This window comes from Podarcis muralis, chromosome 4 (assembly GCF_964188315.1).
Source record: "Podarcis muralis chromosome 4, rPodMur119.hap1.1, whole genome shotgun sequence".
In the NCBI taxonomy this organism is placed as follows: domain Eukaryota; kingdom Metazoa; phylum Chordata; class Lepidosauria; order Squamata; family Lacertidae; genus Podarcis; species Podarcis muralis.
Window position 1 is genome coordinate 10,807,255 of NC_135658.1, and position 23,739 is coordinate 10,830,993.

At 48.0% G+C, this 23,739-nt stretch overlaps 1 protein-coding gene across 2 annotated transcripts in view; it reads right to left on the minus strand.

Moving 5' to 3' along the window:
* Positions 1-23,739, minus strand: part of PAK1 (p21 (RAC1) activated kinase 1) — a 98,031-nt gene that overhangs the window by 20,563 nt on the left and 53,729 nt on the right. Inside the window, exons 2-6 of one of the 2 annotated variants that reach the window (XM_028725908.2) lie at positions 20,439-20,649; positions 14,628-14,728; positions 11,565-11,712; positions 9,934-9,971; positions 31-147 (exon numbers count right to left, since the gene is read on the minus strand). In XM_028725908.2, the coding sequence (XP_028581741.1) occupies positions 31-147; positions 9,934-9,971; positions 11,565-11,712; positions 14,628-14,728; positions 20,439-20,628 (594 nt within the window). In that variant the 5' untranslated portion in view covers positions 20,629-20,649. The remainder of the gene's footprint in view (positions 1-30; positions 148-9,933; positions 9,972-11,564; positions 11,713-14,627; positions 14,729-20,438; positions 20,650-23,739) is intronic. The other variant, XM_077926927.1, reaches the window with a different exon arrangement.

Here is a 23,739-nt window from a genome sequence, read left to right on the forward strand (position 1 = left end):
GAGCCCAGCCGCTTTGAGACTTCGACTTACGGACTTCGTGTGCTCGGGCCGGGGAGCGATGACCGGGGGAGGGGCAGCATCGTCTTCATCATCTTCGTCCTCCGACACAGGGGGGACGGCGGGGGTCTCAGATACCGCCTTCACATTCTGCATGGAAAGGAGAGGCGCTTAGGAGGCAGGGATACGAAACCACAGCAAGCTCTCAATTCATGCACATTTGCCGTATTTTTTGCTCTATAGGACACACTTTTCCCCCTCCAAAAATTAAGGGGAAATGTGTGTGCGTCCTATGGAGTGAATGCAGGCTCCTTGCGCTGCACTCCGAAAACTCTCCTGGCTTCAGCCAAAGGAACCCGAAGCCTTCGGAGCGCAGCGTGAGGTCCCGCTGCGCTCCAAAGGCTTCAGCCACGCGCCTGTCTGAAAGCCGGAGGTGGAACAGAAGGGTCTCCCCTTCTCCGCTCGCTGTCTTGGCTTGTGCCATGGCCACACGCAACCCCTCCGGCAGGGAGAGGTTGCGCAGGCTAAAGAGGAAGCCAAAACAGCGAGCGGGATCCATCCCACTCGCTGTCTTGGCTTGTGCCATAGCCGTGCGCAACCCCTCCAGTGGGGAGAGGTTGCGCGCAGCCTGTACGCTACTCTTTGGGGATGGGGGGGAAATAAGATTTTTTTTCTTGATTTCCCCCTCTAAAAACTAGGTGCGCCCTATGGTCCGGTGTGCCCTATGGAGCGAAAAATACGGTAACTTGTGCGCCCTGAGTTTCACACACTTGGCAAAACAAATTTAAGAATATTATAAAAGGGACGGGCATCTGGGGAAAAAGACTTTGGCAATCCCACCCACCGTTCAACCTAATGTGTTTGGATTAGACGCAATTTTCGCTGCAGGCATGATCCCCAAAACCTATGTGTAAGTTGTGGGCATAGTGTATCTGGATGGAAATGTATAGCAGGCCAGGAGTTGAAGAAAATGTTTAAATTAACATTTGTTTAAAAAAAAAACAGAAACATTTTTGTTTGGGATTGTAGGAAAAGACCTGCCAAGGAAAATCAAGAACATATTTATGTATGTGACAACAGTCTTAATAGCACAAGGATGGAAGAATGAAGAAACCCCTGCAAAAGAACAGTGGCAAGAGAAATTGATGGACTATGCGGAACTGGCAAAACTGACGTACAAACTGTGTGATAAGGACAACTGTTTTGCCAAGGAATGCCAAAATTTCCTCCTAATTAAGTTTTTCTCCTGCTGGCAAACTCCAGCCGGCCTGTTTTCTTTCTTCCTCATAAAAAGAAGGCATTAAAAAAAAAAGGAGGTGGGGGGGAGACTGCAAACCTTGAAGGAAGCAATGTTTAGAATCATAGAATTGGAAGGGAACACGAGGGTCATCTAGTCCAACCCCCTGAAATGAAGGAATCTTTCGCCCAACAAGGGACTCAAACCCACTACCTGGAGATTAAGAGAACCGGGCTCTACCGACGATGTCACAAAAGCTAATGTATTTCAGGTCAATTTACTAGATCGTGGGTGGGGGACGTTCCTGAGCCCGAGGGCCACATTCTCTATGGGGAAGCTTTTCGGGGGCCGCGTGCCAATGGTGGGCGGGGCCAGAGGCCAAACATGGGACCATGGATGTCATTTCGTATGGCTGGCTGCATTCCAGGCAGGCAGAAGTCAGAGATCCAAAGAGGCAAGCAAGCAAGACGGAAGCATGATCAGCATAGATGACAAGAGACAGGATGGTCCATTGAAAGGGGTCTGGGTTCGAGAGAGGGCACATTGTGCCGCACAGCTGCAGGTTGCCCACCCACACGTACAAGGCAGGAAAGTACAGTGCTAATGTTGCAGATTTGCATCCTATAAAGTAAAAAGGTAAAGGACCCCTAGATAGTGAAGTCCAGTCAAAGGCGACTATAGGGTTGCGGCCCTCGTCTCGCTTTCAGGCTGAGGGAGCCAACGTTTGTCCACAAACAGCTTTCCTGGTCATGTGACCAGCAGGATTAAATCGCTTCTGGAGCAGCAGGACACCGTGACAGAAACCAGAGCGCATGGAAACACCATTTACCTTCCTGCCGCAGTGGTACCTATTTATCTAATGGCACTGGTGTGCTTTCGAACTGCTAGGTTGGCAGGAGCTGGGACAGAGCAACAGGAGCTCACCCCATCGCACAGATTTGAACCACCGACCTTCTGATCGGCAAGCCCAAGAGGCTCAGTGGTTTAAACCACAGCACCACCAGAGTCCCTATCCCATCCTATCCTATCAGGTGGTCAAAGCTCAAGGTCCCTTGGTGGAATGCAACACAGAAATCTTTCAGGTAACTCATGTGAATCTAAGCATGGGTAATTCAAGAATTATCTTAAAACAGGCCACCACCTAGACTGGACTGAGCAAAGAAGATACTCACGCTTAATATTTTGGTGGCAGCAAAGCTGGTCTTGGGAAAAAGGGACAGTATCTGTGTCTTCTATAAAGAATCACAAAACTGTGGATTGGGAAGGGACCCCAAGGGTCATCTAGTCCAACCCCCCCACAGTGCAGCAATTTTGACTAAAGCAACCATGACAGATGGCCATCCAACCTCTGCTTAAAAACCTTCAGGGCAGGAGAGTCCACAACATCCCAAGGGAGTCCGTTCCACAAGGAATGACTTTTGGCGGCTCGTGAAACTGCATGTATAGATAAGGGTATAAATTGGGCATAATAAAGAAAGAGACATGCTTTTGAATTCTGGTGCTGGAGGAGACTCTTGAGAGTCCCATGGACTGCAAGATGATCAAACCTCTCCATTCTGAAGGAAATCAGCCCTGAGTGCTCACTGGAAGGACAGATCCTGAAGCTGAGGCTCCAAGACTTTGGCCACCTCATGAGAAGAGAAGACTCCCTGGAAAAGACCCTGATGTTGGGAAAGATGGAGGGCACAAGGAGAAGGGGACGACAGAGGACGAGTTGGTTGGACAGTGTTCTCAAAGCTACCAGCATGAGTTTGACCAAACTGCGGGAGGCAGTGGAAGACAGGAGTGCCTGGCGTGCTCTGGTCCATGGGGACACGAAGAGTCGGACATGACTAAACGACTAAACAGCAATAACAAAGAAAGAGACACGTCGACCAATTAAATTATTCAAAGAAAAGGCAACTGTTTGCGATGTTTTGTAATCAGACCCATGCTTCCAAAAGGCTGAACCTTTCCCTAACTTCAGGTGGTGATTATAATTTATAAACAGTCATTTATTTTTAAAACGGAAGGGGCGAGGGGAGGGAAGAGACCGTTTGCCACTGCTGCGCTTGAGAGCGAAGCGATTTCCCCCAGACTCGCTCTTTAGAAAAACCACCACCAGACGACATCAAAGGCAGTTCGTTGGCACAGCAACGTGCTCTTGCCATGCTAACGAAGGACACTTTGGCGGACGGCCCACGCCAACTGCTTTGATTGCTCCAGTTATCAAAACTCTCGCTGGGCACTTTCTCGCTCGCTCTCCCCGGACTTCTTTTGTTCGGGAAGCGCTGCTGTCTCACCTGCTGGGTAATAAGAATGCCACATGCCTTTTCTACCTGACAAATAAAACGCATCCCAGTAGTGATGTATGGAAGTGAGAGCTGGACCATAAAGAAGGCTGATCGCCGAAGAATTGATGCTTTTGAATTATGGTGCTGGAGGAGACACTTGAGAGTCCCATGGACTGCAAGAAGATCAAACCTCTCCATTCTGAAGGAAATCAGCCCTGAGTGCTCACTGGAAGGACAGATCCTGAAGCTGAGGCTCCAGTACTTTGGCCACCTCATGAGAAGAGAAGACTCCCTGGAAAAGACCCTGATGTTGGGAAAGATGGAGGGCACAAGGAGAAGGGGACGACAGAGGACGAGATGGTTGGACAGTGTTCTCGAAGCTACCAGCATGAGTTTGACCAAACTGCGGGAGGCAGTGGAAGACAGAAGTGCCTGGCGTGCTCTGGTCCAGGGGGTCACAAAGAGTCGGACACGACTAAACAACTAAACAACAATAAAACACTTATTCTTTTAGATGGGCCAGGTGGAAAGAGGGCACTGAAGTCTTGAAAAGAGTTTGGAAGGTGGCAAAAAGTGTTTGGGCAAATTCTCGCTCCTCCCTGCTTCTGGAGAAAACTGGTGGGCAATCACTCATTTTTGGAACACTTGGGGAAGACAGGGAGAAGTTAAAACTTCCGTCAGTCCCTGATAAATCCACATTTTTAAGAAGGGCTTTTGATCCTATATCTCTGCTGCCTTGCAGGATATAGTACAATCGTGGAATTGTAGAGTCAGAAGGGACCCCGAGATTCATCTAGTCCAGGGGGTCAGCAAACTTTTTCAGCAGGGGGCCAGTCCACCATCCCTCAGACCTTGTGGGGGACCGGACTATATTTTTTTTGGGGGGGGGGGATGAACGAATTCCTATGCCCCACAAATAACCCAGAGATGCATTTTAAATAGAGTGTGAAGAGACAGATCGTGAAGCTGAGGCTCCAATACTTTGGCCACCTCATGAGAAGAGAAGACTCCCTGGAAAAGACCCTGATGTTGGGAAAGAAGGAGGGCACAAGGAGAAGGGGACGACAGAGGACGAGATGGCTGGACAGTGTTCTCGAAGCTACCAGCATGAGTTTGACCAAACTTCGGGAGGCAGTGGAAGACAGGAGTGCCTGGCGTGCTCTGGTCCAGGGGGTCACGAAGAGTCGGACACGACTAAACGACTAAACAACAACAACAACACATCCTACTCATGTAAAAACACCAGGCAGGCCCCACAAATAACCCAGAGATGCATTTTAAATAAAAGGACACATTCTACTCATGTAAAAACACGCTGATTCCTGGCCCGTCCATGGGACGGAGTGAGATTGGGCGATTGGGCTAGATCCGGCCCCTGGGCCTTAGTTTACCTATTCCAACCTCCCGCAGTGTGGGAATTGCAACTAAATCACTCATGACAGATGGCCATCCAACCTGTGCTTAAAAAGCTCTGAGGAAGGAGAGTCCACAACAATATCTTCGGCAGAAGAAAAATGAGCACGATCTCTCCAAAGTGAGGAAGCCACATGAATGTGTAGGTGTTAAATACAGATGCCTAATTTTATTCGTTCTTTGGAAGAGATGGTTTTAATGCAATTACATCATGCCTACTATTTTTCCTGCGCTTGTTTTCGATTTCAACTCGAGTGTGTGTGTGAGTGTGTGTGTGTGTGGTTTTCCCCCTTTCTTCCGGCAAGAACAGAACAACAACCACAGTAGCAAAACGAGATCAACTTCCCAATTTGCAAAACAGTTTTTCCAGCCCTGCCGGTTCTCCCTGACTTCAGATTCATTTCACTCCCCCTCTGCCCTTAGGCCTCACCTGAACTTTTTAAAAGGGAAAGCAAACCTCTTGAGCTGCTGTCATTCACAACGGCTGAAAACAGGCCAAAATTCCACAGGTGAAGTGTGCCCCTGCCTGGAAGCTCAGTGCCAGGGAATATTTATTTACCTGTGGAGTTTCTGTCTGCCGTCCAGCTACTGGAGGCACTAACACTTATCAATAATAATAATAGTAATAATAATAATAATAATAATAATAATAATAATAATAATTTATTTATATCCCACCCTCCCCAGCCAAAGCCAGACTCAGAGCAGCTAACAAGAACAAAAGTAACACAACATTCTAAAATCAATTAATTTTAACATCAGTTCAAAATCAAATTAATGGCCACCACTGGGCTAGAGTTCTGTGAGGATTACCAAAGGAGGGGGTCAGACTGTGCCTTGTTGGATCAGTCCAAAGGCCCAGTTAGACCAGCATCCTTCTCTCACGATGGCCACAAGTAGGACCTGGGCACAACAAAACTCTCCCCCATTTGTTGTGCAGGTGAGAGTCAGGTTTCAAATCCCCACTGAGTAATGAATAAAAGAAGCGGTCCTTATAGAAGCCCGGCCTAAGGAGTCACCGGCACTAAATGTTTAAAGCAGTATCTCAGCGCTGTAAACATTCATGGCTTGCCCCCTTCCAAAAGCATCCTGGGAACTGAACTTTGTTAAGGGTGCTGAGAGTTCTTTGGGGACCCCCTACTCCTCTCAGCTGCATATTCCTGCATTGCTTGGGGTTGGACTAGATGATCCTCAGGGTCCCTTCCCACTCTCCAATTCTATGATTCCCAATATAATAATAATAATAATAATATACTAGGACCCTCGTACCTACAGGACTGCCTCTCCCGGTATGCCCCACGGAGGACCTTATATATAGCAACACCCTAGAGGCCCCGGGCCCTAAGGAAGTCAGATTAGCCTCAGCCAGAGTCAGGGCCTTCTCAGCACTGGCTCCAATCTGGTGGAACGCTCTGTCTCATGAGACCAGGGCCCTGCGGGATCTGATTTCTTTCCGCAGGGCCTGTAAGACAGAGTTGTTCCACCTGGCCTTTGGCTTGGAATCAATTTGACTCCCTCCCCCTCTTTCTTTCTTTTTTCCTTTCTCCTCCTGTGATGAGGCTGCATTTTAATGTTGTATTTAATCTTGTTTTTTAAGTTGTATTTCAATTAACTTGTTTTTATTATCGGTTGTTAGCCGCCCTGAGCCTGGTCTTGGCTGGGGAGGGCGGGGTATAAATTATTATTATTATTATTATTATTATTATTATTATTATCATCATCATCATCAATACCCCACCCATCCAACTCGGTTTCCCCAGCCACTTTGGGGCGGCTTACAGCACATAAAAAATTGTAAAACATCAGATTTTTTAAAAAAATTCCCGATACAGGGCTGACTTCAGATTTCTTCTAAAAGCCAGATGGTTGTTCATTTCCTTGACATCTGATGGAAGGGAGTTCCACAGAGTGGTTTAACCTAAGGTTACCAGATTTTTTTCAATGAATCCGGGGACACTTTTCAACTTCCTGCTAAATAGATGGATTTTGTCAGGGGACTGATTTGTAAATCCGGGAAACGGGGACGTCTGGTAACCTTAGTTTAACCATCAAATCCTTCCTCCCCAGGAACTCTGGGAATTGTAGCTCTGCGAGGGGAAAAGGGGACGTCATTGCAACGCTCTGCACCCATAACAAACTACAGTTTCCAGGATTCTTTTGGGGGGAGCCACAACTGGTATGAGACTGCTATAAATGTGCAGAGCAGGCGGTGGCAATCATCTACTCCAGTTGTCCAAGATCTAAGGCAGACTCCTTTCCCAGGAACTGCTGTGTGCGGAAATGATAGAGATTCAACTTCATGCCTTCTGCATTCAGCACACCTGTTCCTGCTTAAGCCTGTCTTGATCACCGAAGTCCCTTAGCCTGTCTCTTAGCTAATAATAATAATAATAATAATAATAATAATAATTTATTATTTATACCCTGCCCATCTGGCTGAGTTTCCCCAGCCACTCTGGGCGGCTCCCAATCAAATGTTAAAAACAGTACTGTATTAAATATTAAAAACTTCCCTAAACAGGGCTGCCTTCAGATGTCTTTTAAAGATAGGATAGCTGCTTATTTCCTTCACATCTGAAGGGAGGGTGTTCCACAGGGTGGGCGCCACTACTGAGAAGGCCCTCTGTCTGGCTCCCTGTAACCTCACTTCTCGCAATGAGGGAAGCGCCAGAAGGCCCTCGGCGCTGGATCTCAGTGTCTGGGCTGAACGATGGGGGTGGAGACGCTCCTTCAGGTATACAGGCCGTTTAGGGCTTTAAAGGACAGCACCAACACTTTGAATTGTGCTTGGAAACATACTGGGAGCCAACATAGATCTTTCAGGACCAGTGTTATGTGGTGCCGGCAGCCACTCCCAGTTACCAGTCTAGCTGCCGCATTCTGGATTAATTGCAGTTTCCGGGTCACCTTCAAAGGTAGCCCCACATAGAGCACATTGCAGTAGTCCAAGCGGGAGATAACCAGAGAATGCACCACTCTGGCGAGACAGTCTGCGGGCAGGGAGGGTCTCAGCCTGCGTACCAGGTGGAGCTGGTAGACAGCCGCCCTGGACACAGAATTGACCGCCTCCATGGACAGCTGTGAGTCCAAAATGACTCCCAGGCTGTGCACCTGGTCCTTCAGGGGCACAGTTACCCCATTCAGGACCAGGGAGTCCTCCACCCCCGCCCGCCTCCTGTCCCCCCAAAACAGTACTTCTGTCAGGATTCAACCTCAATCTGTTAGCCGTCATCCATCCTCCAACTGCCTCCAGTGAGCGTAAGTGAGCAAACTGGCCGAAATAGGTGGGTATACTATGACCACCATTGGGGTAGCTCAGAAAAGGTATCTTAAAGGAGATTACCCATTTACTTGCACATCTGCCACGGTGGGATGGGAGAGGTGGAGGCTGGAAAACAAAGATGTGATGCAGGGATGGGGAGCCTAATTCTCTCCAGCTGTTCTCAGGCCCCAAAGGCCACCAGCCCCAGACATGATGGGAGCCACAACTCGAGTACCACAGGCCCCCATCCCTGATGCAACAGCACCTATCACAATGCTCTCTTTATGGCAGTGACATCGGAGGGACCTAACCACACACAAACTGGGAAGCAGGGCAACAGATAATCCAAAACCCCACATACCTATCACCCCTTTCCCTTCAGAAGAGGACATAAAGTCTTCTCACACATTCCGCTGAAAGCCATCAAGTATCTGGAGATGGCGTTTATAAGCGGTCCATGTTTCACAAGCATACAGGAAGGTTGGTAGCACAATAGCTTTGTAAACAAGCATTTTGGTTTCCCTGCAAATGTCCCGGTCCTCAAACACTCTGTGCTTCAATCGGGAGAAAATGGAAAGATTCCGTCAACGGTGTCTCCACAAAATTCTACATATCACTTGGGAAGACAGGCGAACTAATGCCAGTGTAATGAAAGAAGCAAAGATCACCCATGTCGAAGCAATAATTCTTCAACATCAACTTCGTTGGACTGGTCATGTTGTTCAGATGCTTGATTTTCATCTTCCAAAGCAACTACTCTATTCCAAACTTTAAAATGGAAAGCATAATGCTGATGGTCAGCAAAAGAGGTTTAAAGACTCTCTCTCTCAAGGCAAATCTATTTAAAAAAATGTAGCATATACACTGACAACTGGGAAAAACTGGTCTGCGAGCGCTACTGTTGGAGAACAGCCTTTACCAAAGGTGTCATGGGCTTTGAAGACATTCAAACTCATGACGAAATGGAGAAACGAGCTAAGAGGATGGCACGCTTGGCAAACCCTCACCATGATAAACTCCCACCCGGAAACCTATGTTCACACTGTGGAAGGACGTGTGGATCCAGAACTGGCCTCCACAGTCACTTACGGACTCACTGTTAAGACTGTGTTCATGGAAGACTATCTTACTCGGCTACGAGGGATCGCCAAAGAAGAAGAAGAAAATTTGGTGTAGTGATGGGGTTAATGGGGAACCTGGGGCTCCCTAGATGCTGCCATGCTATCTGGGGCACATGCAAACCAGAGTCCTTCAATATTGAAAGCATCACAGGTTCTGCATTCCAAGTGATGATGATAGAGCTTGGCAGCGCCCAACAACCAGCAGATTGCCAGAAGAGAGAAGAAGAGTTTGGATTTGATATCCCGCTTGATCACTACCCAAAGGAGTCTCAAAGCGGCTCACAATCTCCTTTCCCTTCCTCCCCCACAACAAACACTTTGTGAGGTGAGTGAGGCTGAGAGACTTCAGAGAAGTGTGACTGGCCCAAGGTCACCCAGCAGCTGCATGTGGAGGAGCGGGGAAGTGAACCCGGTTCACCAGATTACGATTCTACCGCTCTTAAACACTACACCACACTGGCTCTGTGGCACTGGCACTGCCAGGTGCTTAGGAACCACTGATCAAGGTGGTTTTGCAGACCCCAGATTCCCCACCCCTGAGTTAGGGACATATCAGCCTCCTGGTTTTAGCGCTCACTCTGGCTGCGACTGCAGCCTCTGATATAGCTACAAGACTGAACTTCGACTTACCAGGGTGTTGGAGGAGTTATAGTCTTCTGCAGATTTATCTGGAAGGGGAAAGAAAAACAGAACACCTTTCAGATGAAATCAAATTAAAACCAAAGGCAGTCCAGATCAAACCACTGAAGACCAATTCTCTAAAATCACCAACAGAAAAGGCAAAGAGACTAAATCTGCAGAGCCACTAGTTTCAGAACAACCTTTCCTCCATAAGAACTTTGAAACCAAGAGCTATTGCTGGAGTTTGCTTTCTTCTTCCTCCCTCCCAATCCCTTTTCCTTTTGTGATGTTTCTTTTCCAATTTGAGGCCGAAGGCAGAGAGCATCTTAGAACTGACCGCTGAAAACTGATCTGGCTGAAGTGTGGAGTAAAAATACTTTAAATAAATAAGGCTTACACACTTTTAGTCCCCCGTCCAAGACTTCTCGGGATGAGAGGCTTCAATGTCACATTAAAGGTAAAGGTAAAGGAACCCTTGACCATTAGGTATAGTCGCAGACGACTCTGGGGTTGCGGCGCTCATCTTGCTTTACTGGCCGAGGGAGCCGGCGTACAGCTTCCAGGTCATGTGGCCAGCATGACTAAGCCGCTTCTGGCGAACCAGAGCAGCACACGGAAATGCCGGTTACCTTCCTGTCGGAGCGGTTCCTATTTATCTACTTGCACTTTGACGTGCTTTCAAAGTGCTAGGTTGGCAGGAGCTGGGACCGAACAACAGGAGCTCACTCCACCATGGGGATTCGAACCACCAACCTTCTGACCGGCCAGCCCTAGGCTCTGTGGTTTAACCCACAGTGCCACCAGTGTCCCTAAACGTCACATTGAAGAAGGGGAAAACACACCTGCTTCGACTACCAAGAGCACCTACTATCTCATTTTTAATCACTTAAAACGTTCAAAAACCAAAGCGTGACTTCTGATTGGCTGCAGGAAGCTCCTGCAGCCAAACAGAAGCCATGGAAGCCCCGTTGGGACATTCGGCTTCCAAAAGAATGTTCGAAAACCGGAACACTCACTTCCGTGTTGCGTTCGTTCGGGAGCCGAAATGCCCGAGAACTAGGCTGTTTGAAAACCAAGGTATGACTGTACTGTTGAATTTACCTTAATCCTGCTAACACACACACACACACACACATATATAACACCACCAGAACATCCAGCAGGTCGGTTTGTAGCCAGGATATGTGCAAATTTTCTTGGCGTCTCAAAAAAAATAACAAATACCTCACAGGCAAGTAAAAGCTGGCCAAGCGCACCCAACTACCTGTGCAAGGAAGGTGAAATATACTCGGAGTTGAGAGTGGATTTCATGCTCTTTATTCAGCTCATAGTGGTGAGGAAGAATGGAAGTTCCCCCACAATATCTGCTTTATATACCATATTTACACAATGGGCTGCATGTGATTGGCTAATTCCGGGATTCTCCTGTAGGCCAATCAGGTTGTGGATTCACTTCCACCTGGAGCTGGATTGGGTGGCTCCTGCGGCCCAATCATACTACTGCATTGTTCTAAGACCAATCAGACTGCTGCATTCTGAATCCTATTGTTCTAGGACCAATCAGACTGCTGCATTTTGGATCCTATTCAACTCAGTACATAACAGAAGGGTTTGTCATCCATCTATTCATCATGACCTACCTGTGAAGCTCATATACTTCTGGCTATTGGAGGTCTTTTTGGAATTGTAGAACTCTAGGACGTCGAGCACGGCCTGAGGGTTCTTCTTTTGTTCCGATTTGGTGATGTTGGAGGTTTGCAGCAAGCGGGCCCATTGCTCAGGCATCCCCTGGGAAGAGGGCAAGCAGCGCAGCCATGAGGACAGTTTTGTAGCAACACGGGAAGATGCCTTACATAGAGTCAGACCATATAGCTCAGTACTGTCTGCACTGAACGGCAGCAGCTCTCTAGGATTTCGAACGGGGAGAAATCCTGGCCATGGCTGGGAATGCCAGGAATTGAGCCTGGGACCTTCTGCACGCAAAGCAGAATGTAATATATTATTATTATTTATTTATTTATTTATTTATTTATTTATTTATTTATACCCCGCCCATCTGGCTGAGTTTCCCCAGCCACTCTGGGCGGCTCCCAATCAAGTGTTAAAAACAATACAGCGTTAAATATTAAAAACTTCCCAGAACAGGGCTGCCTTCAGATGTCTTTTAAAGATAGGACAGCTGCTTATTTCCTTCACATCTGAAGGGAGGGTGTTTCACAGGGTGGTCGCCACTACCGAGAAGGCCCTCTGCCTGGTTCCCTGTAACCTCACTTCTTGCAGTGAGGGAACCGCCAGAAGGCCCTCAGCACTGGATCTCAGTGTCCAGGCTCAACGGTGGGGGTGGAGACGCTCCTTCAGGGATACAGGACTGAGGCTGTTTAGGGCTTTAAAGGTCAACACCAACACTTTGAATTGTGCTCGGAAATGTACTGGGAGCTAATGCAGATCTCTCAGAACCGGTGTTATGTGGTCTCACCGGCCACTTCCAGTCACCAGTCTAGCTGCAGCATTCTGGATTAATTGCAGTTTCCGGGTCACCTTCAAAAGTAGCCCCACATAGAGCGCGTTGCAGTAATCCAAGCGGGAGATAACTAGAGCATGCACCACTCTGGTGAGACAGTCTGCAGGCAGGGAGGGTCTCAGCCTGCGTACCAGATGGAGCTGATAGACAGCTGCCTTGGACACAGAATTGACCACCTCCATGGACAGCTGTGAGTCCAAAATGACTCCCAGGCTGCGCACCTGGTCCTTCAGGGGCACAGTTACCCCATTCAGGACCACAGCAATGGCTGCAGTTTTATTACCTTAAGCATTCCCACGCATGCAACTCACGCATAAAGAGCAGCCTTTATGCTGGTGCCAAGCTGGTGCCCTCTGGATATTGTGAACTACAGCTTCCGCCAGCTCCTGCCAGCACAGCTGGCCAAGGCTGCTTAAAAGAGCACAAGTTGTGTTTTTTTTATGGAGGGGGTGTGGGTCAAAATCAAGGTGCCACTCAGTTCAGCATGCATTGTTAAGAGAGCCGCCATATTTCAACAGTTAGGGTGCTCCCCGCTCAGCCATGGGTGAGCGTAGCTCAGCTACCTTCTCTCACAGCCCATCCTACAGCAGAGTAGGGCTGGGAGATATATCAATAGATCATCCAAAATCACTTTAGAAGTCCATATCGTGATGTCGGTTCCATAGATCGGGTCCTCCCTTAAAGAGAGCACATATTGCGGTGAGACCTGGATAACCAACACCCTGTGTTGTGGGTGGGTACGATTGGTCAGCCACAACACCCGACTGGTAGGTCCCTTGTAAAAGGTAAAGGGACCCCTGAACATTAGGTCCAGTCATGGCCGACTCTGGGGTTGCAGTTCTCATCTCGCTTTATTGGCCAAGGGAGCCGATGTACAGCTTCTGGGTCATGTGGCCAGCATGACTAAGCCGCTTCTGGTGAACCAGAGCTGCGCACAAAAACGCCATTTACCTTCCTGCCGGAGCGGTACCTATTTATCTACTTGCACTTTGACGTGCTTTTGAACTGCTAGGTTGGCAGGAGCAGGGACTGAGCAATGGGAGATCACCCCGTCGCAGGAATTCGAACCGCTGAACTTCTAATCAGCAAGTCCTAGGCTCTGTGGTTTGACCCACACCGCCACCCGCGTCCCAGGTCCCTCGTAGCTGGGTGCAATCTGGCCAATGGGACGCAGTCCAACCGGTTCAAGGGACCTATTTATGCCCATGCACGGGACCCAGAGCTTCCTCTTTCGGCGCATGCATCCGGAACACCCACCCACCTCTCCCTACTTTTAGGGCTTTGCACTTGACCTTGCTATGCCGTCGTGTGTCGTCTGTTGTTGGGACAGGGGCACGGCAGGAATTTCCCCCACTTGGCTGATGGGCTGTTGCCATTTGGGTTTCCCCTGCCGTGTAGCAAATCGTCACAACTTGTAAGGTTGTGGATAGGCTCTGGTTCGGGTGATAGGGATGGGAGAACGCTCTTGCCTATGTGAAGGGTATTCCGTTAAAGGAATCCAGGGGCTCGATGGTTTGGTCAACCCCTGAGAGGGGGTTGTGCCCGTGCCTGAGTCCAGGGGGGCATTTGGGTGGCAGAGATAGCCTGTTCCCGGCTTTCCACTTATCCAGGTGTTCACCCTTGGCTGACCTATGCTGGAACCCTGGGTCAGCGCTACCTGCATGGCAGGGAGCTAGTTGAACCAGAGCCTATGCAACCAGTCACTTTCTGTAATCAATAAAGTTGTGGCCTAAATTCTGCCAGAAACCAAAATTTGAGTCAAGTGTGAATCTATTTAGGGCGGAGGTTTCTGGGTCTGAACATGGCAATATATTGCGAATCATGCTCTGTGTGTGTGCTATTCAAGAAATCAGTAAATGCCTCTACAAAACTCTATCCTTATTTCAGACATTGTGATGTTATCAGTATATCACTGGTGATAATATTGCAGTGCTGAAAACCAGGTATCGCCCAGCCCTAAAACGCAGGGTTGTTGTGAGAATAAAAGTTTGAGGGGAAGACACCACGGTGAGGCCCATGAATGAATCGCTGGGTAGAGAGAAAATAAATACCCCAACCATCAGTTACTAAACAGATCACGGATGGCCTGCAGTTTATATCCATCAGAACAGCAGGTAGGAACCGTCCACCATTTCCATTCTCGCTGCCACCCCTCACCCCGGCTGCCCCCCGTTCTCCTTACCGTGAATTCGCCTGTGACGGCATCAAACCCAACGTGAATCGTGTGCTCAAAGTCGGAAGGGAGGGAGATCTCAGGGCGCTCTTTCTCCTTCTTCTTGTTGGCTGTTTGAAGGGGAAGAAAAAAACCATCCCCAAAAGGGAAGGAACTACGTTAGCCAGCACTGTTACTGTCAATTTATATGGACAGACAAGATAGTTTATACTTGCTGCAAATCAAGTCTTACTGACTAGTGATTTAAATCAAATCCACCCTGGTTTGGAAAGCTCTGAGCCATGGGGAAAGAAGCTGCCATATTGATAAGAGAATTGGCGCACAAGATGGAATAAGCCCCCACTCCCAGGTCTTTCTCAGCACAGACCAGAGAGCTCACCTGCAGGCTGCTCAACTACAACTCCCATAATCCCTGGGCATTTGCCAGCCTGGCTGGGGACGTTGGAAGTTGGGTCCTGCAACATCTGCAGGGCAGCAGGTTCCCTATTCCTGCCCTAAGCAGTTTGGGAGCAGGCGATTTGACTTTAGCCACACGGACCTGCTAAACCTCAAGAGCACTTGCACTTAGCAAACTACAGTTCCCAGGATGCTCCGGGGGGGGGGGCGTGACTGTAGAAAGTGCTAATGAAGTGCTTTGAATGCATAATGCAGATGGGGCCTTAGTGAGCTAATAGCTACTACGGTCTCCTAAACAATTTTTTTTTAATCCCCTAAGTTTTGTGGGCAGGCAGAAATCCAACTGGTATGGCTCTTCCTCAGCTAGAAACCCGAGAACATGGAAAGGTTGGTCTTGTGGGCTGTGTCTGACATGCAGCTGTTAAGCATGGAGGCAGCTAGGGGAGAGGAAGGAAACTCTCAATAACATTTTAGAGTTATATACTCAACAAGTTTTAGGAGGAAGTGCTGAACTGTATAACTCTGACTGTGCAGAAAAAGTTAAATCTCTCAGCAGAGAATATTCTTTCGAACGATATACCTGCAGTATGGAAATTAACAACAGGACACCGAAAATTCTACGTGCCCTGATGGTGACCATTTTCCTTTCTCCTTCTGTGATGTGGACTTCCCTGGTTTTTTTCTGGCCCACGTAGGACCAGTCTGGATAGTTGGCCTTGGGGAAGATTTGACGTTTTCATCCCCAAAAAGTTTTTGAGTGTCTACTAAAATGAGGCTGCATTTTAATGTTGTACTTAATCTTGTTTTTAAGTTGTATTTTAATCAATTGTTTTTACCTGGTGTTAGCTGCCCTGAGCCCGGTCTTGGCTGGGGAGGGCGGGGTATAAATAAATTTTATTTTTATTATTATTGTTGTTGTTATTGTTATTAAGAGTAATATTGATGAATTGGAAGAATATGAAAACCTTGAATCAATGGATTGACATAACAACAACAACAATAATAATAATATTTTTTTATTTATACCCCACCCATCTGGCTGGGTTTCCCCAGACAACACTTGCAACTTATGAACGGTCTGCTTACAGATATACTTTGTTTGGATATATATGATAACATTTGGAATGTCGTAGGCTATTAACGTTTATATATGCATTAGGATAATAACACTATATCAATTTATGTAAGAATGTACAGTGGTGCCTCACAAGATGAAATTAATCCATTCCGTGAGTCTCTTCATCTTGCGGTTTTTTCGTCTTGCGAAGCACGGCTATTAGCGGCTTAGCGGCTATTAACAGCTTAGCGGCTATTAACGGCTTAGCGGCTTAGCGGCTATTAACGGCTTAGCGGCTTTAAGAAAAAGGAAACAAACTCGCAAGAACTCGCAAGACGTTGCGAAGCAAGCCCATAGGGAAATTCGTCTTGCGGAACGACTCAAAAAACGGAAAACCCTTTCGTCTAGCGAGTTTTTCGTCTTGCGAGGCATTCATCTTGCGGGGCACCACTGTATTATCGGAGTGTATTACATTGCATTTTTGAAGATTCCCGCCCCCCCTTCTTTTACACATCTTTGTTCTCTCCCCCCCCCCCATTTCCCCCCTTTTTTTCTTCATACCACTCTATTTCTTTTAAATGGTAATTCTTTCAGTAAAAAACATGAATATTAGAACACAATTTTTTAAAGAACCTTTCGGAGTTAGCTCTTAATTTTCACATGGTATTTTAACGCTATCCCAAAGCTGTTAAAATGCAGAAACCCATGCTAACTAGGGGCACAGGGCTGCCCATTTTAGAGAGCCCCCCTAAATTGGCCCAGCGTGGAGGGTCCTCTGCTAATGCCATTAACTCTTTCTGTGTCCTTGCATAAGCAGTCTAAAAGCAAAACACACTACTGCAGCTACAGAGAACTACATTAATTACCTTCAAACCCTGTTAAATACCACTGGCCCATACGTTGTTATGGGATGGGGGAGGATTACAAGAGCATACGAGCAACAGATGGTTTTCGCCGTCCAAAATCCGAAGAGCTTTGGCGGTCTGAGTCTGAACGCATTAAAATATTAACGCTATAATCCTTTTTTTCCTTTTTTCTCTCTCTCTTTTTTCCCCCGCAATGCTAAAACACCGTACAGAACAGCGTGAGGCAGGAGCTTACGGGGATTAGCAATTTTAAGGCCCGCTGAACCCGGATTTGCAATCTAATCCCTTTTGATAGCGTTTGTGGGAATTTTCGACGGGGCCTTTAAAAGCAAGGCCAAAACTTTAAAACTTTTACAACCAGGATTCTTAAAAGTGGCTCTCTCCCTTCTCTAAGGGGTTAATCTTTCCCCAAACTGGTAGAAGGTTAGCCAAAAACCAGTGACTTCCACCAGGTTGTTGGGCAGAAGATCATGGCATGCTGGGACGCCAACTATGGGGGCAGAAGGTCCTTCAGCCCCCTCAATATTTGTGGGTCGGGGGCCGAGCTGGGTTAGATTACACTCCCTCTGGAGGAGGGGGTACGTAGTTTAGGGGTACTTGTGGACCCTCAGCTATCGCTTGGGCTCAGGTGGCCACAGTGGCCCAGCTGTGCCGCTATTTGGACAGGGATAGCCTAACTACTGCTGTCTATGCTCTGGCAACCTCTTGGTTAAAGTAAAGGTAAAGGGACCCCTGACCATTAGATCCAGTCGTGGCCGACTCTGGGGTTGTGGCGCTCATCTCGCTTTATTGGCCAAGGGAGCCGGCGTACAGCTTCCAGGCCATGTGGCCAGCATGACTAAGCCGCTTCTGGCAAACCAGAGCAGCGCACAGAAACGCCATTTACCTTCCCGCCGGAGTGGTACCTATTTATCTACTTGCACTTTGACATGCTTTCAAACTGCTAGGTTGGCAGCAGCAGGGACAGAGCAACGGGAGCTCACCCCGTCGCGGGGATTTGAACCGCCGACCTTCTGAGTCCTAGGCTCTGTGGTTTAACCCACAGCGCCACCCACGTCCCTTAACCTCTTGGTTAGACTACTGCAATGCATTATACTTGGGGCGGCCCCTGAAGACACTCTGGTGCAAAATTCGGCCGCCAGGCCACTCACTGGGACAAGACGGTTGAGCACCAATCCTGACTCGACTAAACTGGCAGCCAATTGGTTTCCGGATGTGATTCAAAGTGCTGGTTTTGACCTATAAATCCTTAAATGGCTCAGGACCAAAATACCTCAAGGACCGTCTCTCCCCATATGAACCGACCCGGCCCCTGCGACCATCATCTGTGGCCCTTCTTTGTGTGCCCCCCCCCAGGAAAGGTCCAGAGGGTGGCAACACGGGCGCCATCATTATATAACTTTGGGTGCCAGGCAAAAATATTTCTCTTCTCCAGGGCTTGGGCTAGTTAAATAATCTATTGCCTTTTAAATGTGTGGGGAGGGCGGTATTATTTTGCTTGTTATGTATTTCTGCATTTTTATACTGTTAACCACACCGTGATCCTTGGATAAAGGGCAGCATATTAATTTAATAAAGAAATACTAAGGAAATACTATACAAGTTATGTTTTCGATGTACGAAGCCCTACATAGCTTGGGAGGGGCAAAATATTCCCACATATCCAACCGATTGCTGTGCTTTGCAGAAGTGCACCCCACGGCTACCATTCTATCAGGAAGGTCTGATCCTCATGATATCAGAATTGGACCTTCTGATATGATGGTTCCTCTACCAATAGGATCTCTCTCCTATTAGTATCAGAGGGGGTGCCTTCTCTATCAGCTTTTCAGCTCCTGTTAAAGGCATTCGTCTTTCAACAAGCCTTCTAAAACCCTTATCCCCGTTGGCATCTAACTTGGAACTACAGTCGCATCTTGGAAGCTGAACGGAATCCGTTCCGGGTGTCCGTTTGACTTCCAAAACGTTCGGAAACCAAAGTGCGGCTTCTGATTGGCTGCAGGAAGCTCTTGCAGCCAATCAGAAGCCATGGAAGCCCCGTCAAACGTTCGGCTTCACAAAATAGTTGGCAAACCACAATAGCCACTTCCAGGTTTGCGATGTTCGGGAGCCAAAATGTTTGGGAACTAAGCTGTTTGACTTCCAAGGTACGACTGAATACTGATTTTGTGTCTGTGCAGTTGCTTTAAAAAAAAATTTATATCTATTTTTTAAAATTGTTTTCCAATAAGCAAGATGTTATATATTTAACTATTTATACATATATCGAAAATCACTTCGGGGCTGCCTCATGGGAAGCAATTCCTTCGGAAAGACTTTATTGATGTCCTCGTCTCCCTTTCTGGCCTCTCTCAAAGTCGCTGCTTACGTCTGAGTAAATGTGTCGGATCCAAAACATATTTACTCGAGCCGCAAATTCTCTCGCTTTAAAAAAAAAAAAATCCACCCAAGGACGTGTCTTGAGGATTCTAGCCTCAATTAGAATTCTAGCTCAAGATTGCAACTTAAGCCCAAGAGTAAACAATCTTGACTTGCTGCTAAAAATATGCAAAGGGTTTGTTTGATTTCTTCACGACTGAAGAAACAGCAATGAGATGTTTCCCTGATCTGACTTGCAGAAGCCACATCTCCTGCCGTTAGAAGAGTTTGCTTTTTAAACTGCAATGTGGCTGACAGACATTCAACAGGTTAGGCATTTCCCAGCATTGAGATGCAGTGGTGTTGAAGCTTCACCTGTTGAGCTTTGGCCTGGGCTTCCCCAGCCACTCTGGGCGGCTTCTAACAAAATATTAAAATACAGTAATGCATCAAATATTAAAAGCTTCCCTAAACAGGGCTGCCTTCAGATGTCTTCTAAAAGTCTGGTAGTTGTTGTTCTCTTTGACATTTGGTGGGGGCGTTCCACAGGGCAGGTGCCACCACCAAGAAGGCCCTCTGCCTGGTTCCCTGTAACTTGGCTTCTCGCAGTGAGGGAACCGCCAGAAGGCCCTCGGCGCTGGACCTCAGTGTCCAAGCAGAACAATGAGGGTGGAGACGCTCCTTCAGATATCTACCCAAAGTTGTGGAGCTTTTTTTTTTAGTAAGCCAAAGATGTTGAGCTTTTTTTTAGTGAGCCAATGATGGGGGGGGGGTTGCTTTTTTTGTAAGAAGATCACTGCGGGGCCAGAGATCAACCAGGATGTACCAGAAACCCCCTGTGATCTACCAGTAGATCGCTATCTACCTGTTGGATATGCCTGGACTAGATGATCCTTGGGGTCCCTTCCAATTCTGCAATTCTGCGACACGATTCCGAGACTCCAGAAACACAGAATCCTAGAAAGGTGGGGTTGGAGGGGAACCCAAAGGTCTCTAGTCCAACACCCGACAATGCAGGGATTGGCAGTCACCCAACCTCTGCTTAAAAACCTCCTCTTGGAAGAGCAGCGGTTTCACGTGGAGCGATTCTCAAATGAAATCAATGAGCGAGCGAGCAAAAGGCAAAAAACGAGGCCAGCATACTTTTGTCTCCCGGTAAGATGGAGCGGTAAAAGCGGTCCCTCTTCTTCTTCTCTTCTGGATTAGGAGGCAAAGGTTTGGAGCCGTGGTTCAAGGGTCCCGCCTCTTTGCTCCCGCTGCCTATCATCGTGCTAGTGTTCCTCATTGGAGGAGCCGGGGGCTTGTCTTCTGCTTCTAGGCCATTATTGGACATCTTCAGAGACGACAGCTACAACTAGGATCAAAAGAAACATGGAGTTTGGACACGGTCAATTGAGGCGCACGGAAAACAGGCAGAGGCGGGTATACTGTATTTTTCCATGTACAGTCATAAAGGTAAAGGGACCCCTGACCATTAGGTCCAGTCGTGGCCGACTCTGGGGTTGCGACGCTCATCTCGCTTTATTGGCCGAGGGAGCCGGCGTACAGCTTCCGGGTCACGTGGCCAGCATGACTAAGCCGCTTCTGGCGAACCAGAGCAGGGCACGGAAACGCCGTTTACCTTCCCACCGGAGTGGTACCTAATGATCTACTTGAACTTTGACATGCTTTCGAACTGCTAGGTTGGCCGTGCAACGGGAGCTCACCCTGTTGCAGGGATTCGAACAGCCGACCTTCTGATCGGCAAGTCTTAGGCTCTGTGGTTTAACCCACAGTGCCACCCGCGTCCCCTATGTACAGTCATACCTCGGGTTAAATATGCTTCGGGGTGAATATTTCCGGGTTGCGCTCCGCGGAGACCCGGAAGTAACGGAGCGCATTCCTTCCAGGTTTCGCCGCTCGCACATGCACAGACGCTCAAAATGACGCCACGTGCATGCGCGGAAGCGTCGAATTGCGAGCGCAGGTTGCGTTCGCTTCAGGATGCGAATGGGGCTCCGGAACGGATCCTGTTCGCATCCAGAGGTACCCCCGTGTATAAGACAAATTGTTCCAATTTGTATCAAGGATTTTTTTTTTGTAAATGCCCAAAGTCGACAAGAAAACCCCAAAGACAAAGGACACACTCAGGTCAGCAGGTCGATCTACATACAGAGCCAAAGCAAATATACAGGAAGTTTCAATCAAACTCTCTTTTCCTCTCAGAGCTAGTTTCCATAGAGGTTTAACCATCAATTTCTCTTCTCAGGGAACTCTGGAACTTGTGTGGGGAATAGGGTTCTGCTAACAACTCTCAGCAGGGACGCGGGTGGCGCTGTGGGTAAAACCTCAGCGCCTAGGACTTGCCGATTGTCAGGTCGGCGGTTCGAATCCCCGCGGCGGGGTGCGCTCCCGTTGCTCGGTCCCAGCGCCTGCCAATCTAGCAGTTCGAAAGCACGTCAAAGTGCAAGTAGATAAATAGGTACCACTCCGGCAGGAAGGTAAACGGCGTTCCGTGTGCTGCGCTGGCTTGCCAGATGCAGCTTGTCACGCTGGCCACGTGACCCGGAAGTGTCTGCGGACAGCGCTGGCTCCCGGCCTATAGAGTGAGATGAGCGCACAACCCTAGAGTCTGTCAAGACTGGCCCGTACGGGCAGGGGTACAACTCTCAGACCAGCATTAACTAATTGCAGCTCCCAGGATTCACTGTTTTGCGATGTAATTTTAAATGTATAATTCAGATGAGGCCCGCCTACCTGGAGATGCCAGGGATTACCGAATATTTTGCTCTACAGGACGCATCCGACCATAGGACGCACCTTGTTTTAGAGGGGGAGAACAAGAGAAAAAAAAATCTCCCCCTCTCTGCTCAGCGCCCCTTCAGTGAAGCAGCAGGAGAAACGGAGCCCCTTCCATTTCTCCTCCTGCTTGGCTGAAGGGGCGCTGCACAACTCTCCCTCTCTGCTGAAGACAGGAGAGTCTTGCTCTCCCGGCTTCAGCGAAAGGAACCTGAAGCCTCCGGAACGCAGTGGGAACTCGTGTTGCGCTCTGAAGGCTTCAGGCAGCTATCCCTGAAGCCTGGAGAGTGCGAGGGGTCGGTGCGCACTGACCCCTCTCCCTCTCCAGGCTTCAGCGAAAGCAACGCGAAGCCTCTGGAGCACGGAGGGAGCGCTCCCTCTGCACTTCGGAGGCTTCGCGTTGCTATCGCTGAAGCCAAGGAGCCTGCATTCGCTCCATAGGACGCACACACATTTCCCCTTAATTTTTGGAGGGGGGAAAGGTGTGATCCTATAGAGCAAAAAATACGGTAAATCTGGAACCTTTTCCATGGGAAGCACTTACTCTGTCACTGAGCTAGTCCAACTCAAAAGCTTGCTCAATATTTTGAGACATTTTTGTTGGTCCAAATAAATGTATTGCCTTTTGGCGACTCCAAATTAAAAAATGGGGAGAGATTGCCCAGAGTTTGCGGGAAAGATTGAATGAAGGAAAGAATGGATCTTTATTTGCAGCAGCCATCGGCCATAGCAATAAAACAACAAAATGATATACAAAGAATAGAAATAAAAACCCAATTATATAAAATAAATTTTAGGGTTTTGGATTGCCCATAGTTGTCGAGCTTTTTTAGGGGGGATTGCCGAAAATCGGTCATCCGCCTTACCTACGCTGCCACTCGCATGCGTAGCAAAAGCCTATCGTCTGCCCCCTCGCCAGCAGAAGCCACCAATCGCTCGCCCAATTGCTGCAGCGACCGCCAATCAACACCAGCCCTTGACGCAGCCAACATAACACACCCAATAGCCACTGACAATCTCTGGCTCGCAGCAGCAACCAATCTCACATCCCCCCTATGCACTATCAATGTATAAGATGACCCCCAATTTTTAACAGAATTTTTAAACAAAAAAACCTCGTCTTATACACAGAAAAATACAATATTCTGCTACAGTGGTACCTCGGTTCTCAAACGTAATCCGTTCTGGAAGACTATTCGAGTTCCGAAACATTTGGAAACCAAAAACTCAATATGGAAGCCTCAATTCAATTGAGAAAATTGAAAACACACAATGGAAGGAGGCACATTCAAAAACGGAAGCATTTACTTCCAGGTTTTCAGTGGTTGGGTTCCGAAACATTTGTCAACAGAGACGTTTGAGAACCGAGGTACCACTGTATTCCGCTGCCTTATGAGCACTGGATTTGAGGTTAAAATAAAATTTGGACCATCTTGGAATGAGAACCAGTTCAGCAGGACAAAATTCACTGTATTCATTAAAAAAAAATCTCTGAACTACACCTGAAAATAGTTCCTGTAATCATCGGGTGAACTGAACATGAATTAAGTTCATTCTGGGGTGGATCACTAGTTCCCAAACTTTTTCCAAAACTCGCCCCCAGTGCCCACTCCCCTATAAAAAGCATTATTCAGAAAGCGGTGTGCACGACCGCTAAGGAAGATAA